General features: G+C 33.8%; 1 protein-coding gene across 1 annotated transcript; it reads left to right on the top strand.

Moving 5' to 3' along the window:
* Positions 1 to 6,815: 6,815 nt before the first annotated feature.
* On the top strand, positions 6,816 to 7,412 carry LOC142612515 (uncharacterized). Its single transcript, XM_075784600.1, has one exon. It carries the CDS (start codon positions 6,816 to 6,818, stop codon positions 7,410 to 7,412), a length of 597 nt encoding a protein of 198 aa, XP_075640715.1.
* Positions 7,413 to 10,444: the final 3,032 nt, after the last annotated feature.

Genomic DNA, 10,444 nt, shown 5'->3' with positions numbered 1-10,444 from the left:
ATATATCTAAAATTAAAATATAATTGCAACCATAAATATAGTCATAAACATATAAAAACAACCATAAATTAAGCAACAATATCAAAATAACTAATAACTTTATAAGCTAAACATATCAAACAGGTCTGACGGGTTTGCATGTTGAACACGAATACGACCCATTTATTAAACGAGTTAACCGTGTCATCCTGAATATGACCCAAACCTATTTAGCCTCAACCCACGACCTATTTATAAATAAGTTAGTTGTGTTGGGTTTGCAGATCGTATCAGATTTTATCACCCCCTAATTATAGAGTACCAAACATGCCCTTAGATACATGGGAGGTGCCAATTCAACTACAAGGCCTTTGGCCATTTATTAAATTTTTGGGTTGAAGGCTTTATTAGCTTTCAAGTACTGCTAATGTTGAAACTTATACATCTGCCATTATCCTTTCTTATTGTTATTATTGAAGTAAGGTGAAAAGTAGTTTTACTAATCGGTCTAGTTAACGTGTGCTTTTAGGATATTTGTTAATACTTATTTTTTTAAAATTATAATATCATTTTTATGGGAATATAAAAAGCTATAAAAAAAATTTAATTAATTTTTTTCTCATAAAAAGTTTTTAAAAATATTTTCTAAACCAATAATCTTATAATGAATTACTTTTGGTTTGTACAAATTCACCGGCTCAAATGAATCTCAGAAGAGATTGTGTTTAGGACTTAAAAAAAAAATTATACAAGATAAAAATTCTACTCTAACCTAAATTTAAGTGTTATATGTGTGAAACTCCCTCTTGGAGACTTGAACCTCAGTTCTTGCTCTCCACACCTTACAAGCACTCATACTTATAGAGTGACCATCGCGCTAAGGGTACACGATACTTGTTTAGAACTTAACCTTCAAACCACACAAACATATTAAATATCAAGCGGTAAGGCCTTTGACCCCAACCTCCCCCTTTTACTTATTTTTTTTATTTTAAGGTTGACACATAAAAGCTTTTGAAAACCCACAGAATTCTATATCATTATCCTATAAAGATTTCCTATAAAAATCAAAACCTCATATATATATAATCTCCCATTAAAATCTTGCTACATCGTATTTTTTTCATTAAATTTGTAGGGTAGACAGTTCTACATACAAAAATGCATTAAAAAGCGTGATTAGAACTTCAACATACAATCCCTCAGACATTGCAATCACCGCATGCGGTGGTCCATAGAATCCACACATACACACATTGCCTAACCCAAAGACGTTAGCTCAATCTCAACAAACATAAGCCCAATTAACCCCTGAACCTTCAATTGACCACTACTCGTTAACCTTAAAAACGTACACTTATTTGACATTTAATGGTCAAATAATTAATGGATATAAACGGAATGAAACAAATTTGAATGATATATTTATTGAAGAGAATATACAAGACAGTATTTACATAGTTCGGTAATTTGCCTATGTTCACGGAGCTGCAGGAATTTCACCATTCACTAAAAAAATATAAGATGCGGCAAAAAACACTAATCTCTAAAACAACAGTTTTTCTATCTTGCGCACTTGATTTACAATGGGCTACAAACGGGCCAAAAATTTATTTCGAGTTAGGTAATAATTTAATCAAACACAATTAAGCTCCACAAAGTCCAATATTGATATCCAATGTTAACGGGAGCAAATTGGAAATTGAAATTTTAGGGAGTAAAATCAAAATTAAACTTTGATGGTGTAATTCCCCCCCCCCCCCCCCCCAGCCCTCTCTAAAACAAAAATATTATGCTATTGATCATTATTATCATGATCAACTTATAAGTTTTTTTATAATTAAATTAATAGTAATTATACGTATTTTAATTAATATGTTTCTCTTGTTGTAATAAATATATATATATATATATATATTATTAGTTAAGGTTAATGTTTGTTGTACACAAACACAGCTTGTTGACATTTTTAAAATACAATTTCAGTTACTTTTGAATTTAGAAATTGTGAAGTCGTTTTTTGAACACAAGGTTTCAATTGACGTGGCACACACATTCTATACACTCATGTAATAATTAGTTCTCTATATTTAATGGTGATAATAATCAGAGGATCTAAAGAAGATAAAAGAGAAGCACGTTCATTCTGTCGAAATCATGAAACTGCTTATCGAACATGCAAATGATCCTAAGTTGGACTTCTCAAGTGGGGTGGGCCCTAAAAGAATGTTTGCTTCCAAAAAAAAGAAAAAAAAAACCTAACTCAGGTAAAAAGTAAAAACTATAGTGCTCATTCTTATTCGGAAATTTCTATAGTTTTTATTTAAAAAATTCTTTAAAACATTTCAAAATTTTTGTTATCATCATCCATTCATATAACGTATATCATCTTTCTTTTGTTTAAATCTCAAATTTTTTTATTTATTACAATTCTTATTTCAATAAATAAATTTAAATGTCTCCTTGGGTTTTAACTTCTTGTGGTTCTCTATCTCATTTTTACACATTATTCGTTGTTACCTTATCTTTTTTTTTTATTTTTTATTTAAATATACTGAGTTATTTATATATCACTTCTAAACATTATAACATTTAACCAAAAAGAATAAATAAAAAATAGCATTATTATATAGGCAAAGAGCTTGTGATGAGTCTAGTGTGTGAGTATATATATATATAAAAAGTTAATGTTTGTTGTACACAGACATGGTTGTTGACATTTGTACTACTTTGAAAAATGGTGCATTCAAAATACAATATCAGATTATCATTTACTTTTTAATTTTGAAATTGTGAAATCGTGTTTTGAATAGAAGGTTTCAGTTGATGTGGCACATACATTCTATACACCCCCCGTAATAATTAGTTCTTTATATTTACTGGTGATAATAATCAGAGGATCTAAAGAAGATAAAAGAGAAGCACGTTCATTCTGTCCAAATCATGAAACTGCTTATCAAACGCGAAACCCGGAAGGGACCACCATCGTCATCTCTTCATCCTACAACAGACAGTGACACTACCACCGGTTCCCAAACTGATTTTGAAGAGAAAAAGGATGAAAGATGTGATTCGGGTTTATGTATGGGCTTGGATTGTGAAGGTACATCAAATATGTACTAAATTAATTTAAGTTATATAAGTGATCGTGTGAAATCTCAAATTGTAATGAATCCTTCTTCTTTTTTTATCTTTTTTTTTTTGGTAGCGTGCTAACATTTGTTGATGCAATTGATCTGTTAATGGCAGGAAAGGGGGAAACATCTAAACTGGTAAACACGGAGACACCAATATTGCTAGCAGCAAGAAATGGTATCACGTGTTAGAAATATTGAATGATTGTATTGTATTTTTCACTGAAACAATATACATGAGTGCCTTTTATATAGGAGGCATATGAGTGCAGTACAAGTAAGAGTGTAGTACAAGAATGTATGCAATACAAGTAATCTAGTTGGGCCTAAAGCCCACAATACTATACACATTAACAGCCCCCCTCAACCTTAAGGTGGATGTGAGACCAACTTGAGGTTGTCAACTAAATCACGAAAGCATCCCTTAGGATGTGACTAAGTGAAGATGTCTGCAAGTTGATCTTTGGAGGAGACGGAGAAGAGCTTGAGAGCACCATGAACAAGATGATAATGGATAAAATGACAATCAATCTCGATATGTTTAGTCCGTTCATGAAAGACATTATTGTGAGCAATATGAATGACACTCTGATTATCATAATAAAGAGGGGTAGCAGAGGACGTAAACACACCTAAGTCCTTAAGAAGCTATCGTAGCCAAATGAGCTCAGATGTGATATCAGTAAGGGCACAATATTCTGCTTCAGTACTAGAGCGGGCCACAAAAGTTTGTTTTTTACTTCGCCAGGAAACCAAGGAAGAGCCAAGGAGAAAACAATAGTCAGTGGTGAACCTACGATCAGTGGGATCTCCTGCCCAATCAGCATCGAAGAATGCACGGAGTACAAGAGGAGACTGAGCTGAGTAGAAAAGGCCATGAAAGAGAGTGCCCTTCAAGTATCGAAGAATGCGCAGAACAGCAGCATAGCGAGTCGATTGTGGAGCAAACAAATACTGGCTGACCTGATGAATAGCATAGGAAATGTCTGGACAAGTAACTGTAAGATAAACTAGGCTGCCAACCAAACGTGTGTAAAGAGAAGGATTAGACAATGGTTTCCCCCCGAGGGAGTTTGATGCGCATTAAACTCAACTGGAGTGTCAACAGTCTTGTTGTCAGTGAGTCTAGCTTGAGACAAAAGGTCAGAAACATACTTGGCTTGAGTAATATAAAGATCATCTGTGAAATGAGTGATTTCAAGACCCAAGAAATAGCTAAGGTGTCCAAGATCTTTCATCTCAATCTGCTGACTGAGAAAATCCTTGAGTTCTTGTATGCCACTAAGGTCATCACTAGTTATGATCATATCATCTACATAGAGGAAAAGTATAATGGTGTCTTTGTCAGTGCGACGAAGAAATAAGGCAGCATCATAAAGACTGGCAGTGTAACCAAAGCGAAAGATGGTAGAGCTGAACTTTGCAAACCAAGCTCGTGGAGCTTATTTAAGACCATACAATGCACGTCAAAGGCGACAAACCTTGTTTGATTCAACAGAGAAACCTGGAGGAGGTTGCATATAAACTTCTTCACTCAAATCCTCATTAAGGAAGACATTTTTAACATCCATCTGAAAAAGATCCCATTTTCTAGCAACGGCAATAGCCAAGAGGGCACGAACAGAGGAGATGCGAGCAACTGGAACAAAGGTATCTTCATAATCAATCTCATACTCCTATGTAAAACATTTTGCAACAAGATGAGCCATATAGCGCTCAATGAACCCATCAGAGTGAGTCTTAATCTTGTAGATCCACTTACAACCAACCACTGACTGTCCAGAAGGGAGAGTAACCAAATCCCAAGTATGGTTTTTGGTTAATACATCAAATTCCTCATTCATTGCAATCTGCCATAAAAGGCAGTGAAGGCCTCACGATAGGTCTGAGGCTCGTGGAGTGTAGCAAGGGCAATGTAACAATGATAATCAAGTAAATGTGTAGGAATGGATCTTACCTGGGATGAGTGGCGAGATGGAATGTCTTGTGGAGAATCTTCAGGCGGAGCAGTAGCAGGGGACCCAAGCTCAAGTTGGGGTAGCTCGTCATCAACCTGTTCATCTTCAACCTGTCTAGAAGGAATATCAAAAATATCTGGAGGTTGGATAGAAGAATCCAAAGGAGGATCAAGAGTATTTGGGGAAGGAACATGAGACTCGTCTAGAAAAACTTCTAAAACAGAAAAGATAGTTAGGGAAGAATGAAAGTGAGAGAATTCAACAAATAAGCAATGTTCCCAAAAGACAACATTACGAGAAATACAAAGACGATGAGACACAGGATCATAACATCAATAGCCCTTTTGTGTTTCGCCATAACCAAGGAAACAACAAAGTCTAGACTGAGGCTCAAGTTTGTTGTGCTCATGAGGCTGAAGCTGAACAAAACAAGCAGATCCGAAGGAGCGAAGGTGATGATAGTTAGGGGTGACCCAAAGAGGCGCTTATATGGAGTTTGATTATGGATGACAGTGCTTGGAATGCGGTTAATGGCATGAACAGTATGAAGAGTAACTTCACCCCAAAATGGAGGAGGAACTTTGGCAGAAAGAAGAAGAGCACAAGCAGTGTCAAGAATGTGACGAAGTTTTCATTCAGCTTGACCATTTTGCTGAGAGGTACCTGGACAAGTTAGATGATGTACTTTGGTTGAGCAAATACTCGAAGCATTTCCACTAGCCATTAATGATCAGATTGAAGGTAAAGATATTGTGCTTTGGGTTGTGAAGAACAGGTAACCATGTGCATTACAGCTAGTGCTTAAGCGTGATTTTGTGAAGTGTAAACTAATTTATGAAGTGGATACGGAGAAAAACAACGCATTGCATTTGGCAACAAAGAGAGGAGAGAAGAAGCCTTGGCTAATTCCTGATGCCGCATTACAAATGCAGTGGGAAATTAAGTGGTACGAGGTATGAACACAAAACTTGCTGCTTTAACCTCGAATTGCAAAACTTGACCACCATTTCACAAAATCTCACAATTCAATTATAGCACATCGTAAAGTCGTAATCCTTAAGTTTGCTTTCGAAGTCATTTTAGTCTCTTAAAGTTTGATATGAACATTATTAGTATCTAAAGTTTAAAAAGTAAGTGACATTGGTCTTTTTGTTGACTTCTAGTTTTATTGTTTGTGTCTAGTGAACAATCATATTTTAAAGAGTAATGCTATAACCACCAACTATTTTACAATATTTTTACAAACTGTTGATGTAGCTAGTTTTTATTGGTTTTCATCTAGGCCCATCATTAACATTCTTTTTTCATCTACTAATAAGCACTCATCACATCAACAGTTTGTAAAAATTTTGTAAAAAAGTTTGTATCTCTAGCATTATTCTATTTTAAATTATGTGACAAAATTTGTCATATATATATATATATATCACTTCCTATATTTATACATTATTAGAATCTTGTCACATTTTCTTTTCTTTAAATGGAAGAATATATAGTTTTACACACAAACCCAATCATAATAAATGGTTATTAGTGATTAATAATAATTATCAAATTCTATTTAAGAAAAAAGAGTCTTTTTTTGAGGAAAAAAAAAAAAGAAAGTCCTTTCAAGGATATAACAAAAGTTCACAACTATTTTACAACAAATCCTAATTAGTTCATATATATATATATATATATATATATATATATATATATATATATATATTAATATTAATGCATGCAGTTTGTAAAAGACACCATGCCAAAACACTTTTGTTATCAACTCAATGAGAAGGGCAAGACCCCAGAAGAAATCTTTAACAAAACACATGAGGAATTAGTCAAACAAGGAGGCGAGTGGCTAAACAAAACCTCTAAATCCTGCTTAGTTGTGGTTGCACTCATTGCCACTATTGCCTTTGCTGCGTCGACCACTATCCCAGGTGACATCAATGAAAAAAGTGGGAAACCAAACCTTGAAAACCAATCGAAACTCACCGTCTTTGCCATCTCCTCCCTCGTTGCCTTGTGCTTCTCCATCTATGCCTTGTTCTCGTTTCTCGCCATGCTCACTTCTCGGTATGAACATAAAGATTTCCGTAGAGACTTGCCAAAGAATTTTTTACTTGCCATAAGTTCACTCTTCGTATCTATTACTTCGATGTTGGTTTCCTTTTGTGCTGGGCATTTCTTTATCCTTAAAAATAAACTAAAAGACAATGCCTTTCCAATATATGCAGTGACATGCTTGCCAATAGTCTTTTTTGCCATACAACAGTTATCGCTTTACCTTGATATTGTATGGGCTATTTTCAAGAAGGTGCCTCAATCAAGCTGTAAGGCTATTTCTCTCTAGGGGGCGGGGTTTCTTCTACATTACATAGAACTTTTTATTTGAATATTTGTACTTTTATAATAATCTAGATTGATGGTACACTTTAGGATTGAAATAAGTTGTTTGCTATTTTAAATAAATTTGGGATGCATTGTGTTTTTGGGTGTTTTGTGCATATTGTGCACCCGTTGTACTTGAGATTTTAATCTTTCGAAAATAATGGGCTTATGAGTTTAATAATTAAATAGTTGAGTTTTTATGTTGAATTCCTCCCTCCTTCCCTATACCAAATCAAGGTAGGTTTCACTATTGATGTTGGAATAGTCTTTCAATTGTCATATATTCGTATGGAATGAATATCTCAATTTCTATATTTACAAGCTTATTTCCAAACCAAACAAAGTTATTGTCTGATTTTGCTTTACATTGTTTTTATAGTGTATATGCTAAAGTATTAAGGATTCAGATCCTCTAAATTTCCTAGGGTACTCTATCAAATAGAATTCCTTAAATCTTAACCATTCTTTAATGATTTAATAGTTTAGATTCTGCCATGTCAGCATTCTACTAATAATAATCTTAATTGTTTTGTTTGCAACATTATTTTATTATTTTAAGAATATTGTTAGTGAAATGCTGACATGGTAGAATATAGACCATTAAATCATCAAAGAGTAGTTAGGATTTAAGGAATTCTATTAGTAGAGTACCCTAGAAAATCTAGAGGATCTGAATACAAGTTTTAATCATGACTTATATGTGCATGTGTATCTCGATGTAGCTGTCATCTTCGCTTATTATTTTAAGAGAAGATATTTTCTTATTCAAAATTTACATCAACGGTTTAAAAGGCGAAAAGATGAAGTCCATACTTAAAATATGAAGTGAAAAGGTGAATGTGAAACTCTTTAATTCGAAAGCCTAATGCTTTAGAAGTTGTATGTTTCTTTCTCACATAGTTAGAGGGAGGCTTTTGATTTTATTCAAGGTAAGTTTCAAATGTCAAAAAGGTTCACGTCGGATGATTAATGTTAGACGTTTATAAGGAGAAGCAACTACCTGAATATACTAAACCTAGAGTTGTAAAAGGTCCTACATTCCCCTGATGTATGTAGGTCTAAACAATCTTTAGTTTCCATGATTTCGTTTCGTGTTCTGTAATTCGGTTTTGCAATGCCTTTGTAATAGGTTATTCTTAATGTAAGGATTCATTTCACTTACCAGCTTCAACCATATTGCACAGAAATTGAATGAAGTTGATGCATGTTGTATCGATTTCCTTGGGCACATCAGCCGTTGTACCTTCCAAAACAATAACAGAGAATAATAACATGTAATGTTGTACGATTGAAGATATCCTTTGAAGAAAAGAAATGTGTATATGCATATATTTACAAATGGAAAAAGTACGTTAATGCAAATAAATTATTAAGTGTGTTAGTTGTGCCTAATAATCTTTTGAGTAGAGCCAATAGCTTTGTAATCTAATCAGTATTTTTAACGTAGATTTTTGGAATTCAAATCGCCCCTTTCATTATTGTAAGTTTGTAATTATTGTGTTAGGTTCTAAGACCTTAGGGACTAATGTATTAGAACTTCAATATGTAATGTGTTAGCAAACCATGATCAAAATATTTAGTCTAGGTTTAGACTTACTCAAAGTTTGGTTTAAATTAAGTTTGGAATTGAGTAATTGCAAGAAATAACTATTCAATTTTTGCAAGGCTCAATCGATCGAAAATTAGATTCGATCGATCAAAAGTCGCAGATTAACAAAAATTAGCAAATGTAAAAAGACCATAACTTATCTGTTTGAATCCCAAATCGCGAGCCGTTTTTTCCAGTATTTAAAGGACATTATAAGCTAACCCTAGGTAGGCTTTTCATAGTTTCTTAGAGAGATTAGAGTGCATCTTGTGCCTCTTTTGTAAATCTAGAGTTTTGTACCCAAAAACTCTCTAAGGTTGTTGTTTATGCTGTATGTGTGAATCTCTTGTGAGATCTAGAAGTATTTGTCTTCATACATACTTAGGGCTATCAAGATCAAGATTGATATCGAGAGCTTGGTGATTAATTCAGTTGTTGCATAAAGAACTTTCAAGAAATACAAGTGGTGTACTTGTGGATGTTGTGGATTTGAGAAAGAAGCAGTCCATGGACTCGGAGCTGTCACGCAGTCGTGGTAGTAAGTTTCCTACTCGAGGTAGCAATAAGATGTTAGTGGTCTAAGTCACTATTGTGTAAACTTTAATTCTTTTATAGTGGATCTTGTTTTACCTTGAGGATAGCTAGGTTAAATCTTCTCCAGGTTTTTTACCAGTTTGGTTTTCCTGGGTTATCATATCGTTGTGTTATTATTTTTCCGCACTATTTCAATGATATGATTTATATGTCTTAACTTAGATCTGCATAATTTACCTAAGTTAATCATTTGGCTAAATAACTAGATTAATCTGGTTGTGTTTAAGAGGTCTAAAAATGTACATATTGAATAGTCCAAATAAAAATAATAATAGCAATAATCCCTCTAATAATGTTATGTTTAGCTCGAATTTAGTATAACACTTCCAATAATAAATGATGTTGTTCCTCCACCCAAAATAGCAACCACTTTTGAAGGCGGAAGGCTTTTCTGCTAAGAGATGGAGAGGCCCTATTCCTTTCTCGTTCACACTATTAGCAAGTTCCTTGTGCAGTTGAAGTACCTCATATGCCAAATCTGCCAATGATAGTAATTAGCAATGTAGTGTAATGTCTAAAATTTTGTTACAAGTAAACATGATTATTCATGATGTTAAATATTACATGTAGCAACTATTGGTAAGATGATCTGACATCAAATTGATGGGGAGAGAAAATTAAACATTATAAAGTAACACAATCTATTCCTGTGCATTTGATATATAGGTGAACCTAAACTTTCACCCTTAAACTTTTCAACAAGTCTAAATTGGTCTATTGATAAATGCTCTAAGGGCACCCATTATCCAAACTCTAAAATAAATAAGAGGTTTCCTAAGCCATTAACTTTTCCCCATAACAAAAGTCCCTTT

The sequence above is a fragment of the Castanea sativa genome, chromosome 10, assembly GCF_040712315.1.
Source record: "Castanea sativa cultivar Marrone di Chiusa Pesio chromosome 10, ASM4071231v1".
Classification (NCBI taxonomy): domain Eukaryota; kingdom Viridiplantae; phylum Streptophyta; class Magnoliopsida; order Fagales; family Fagaceae; genus Castanea; species Castanea sativa.
This window is presented reverse-complemented; position numbering and strand designations above follow the sequence as displayed.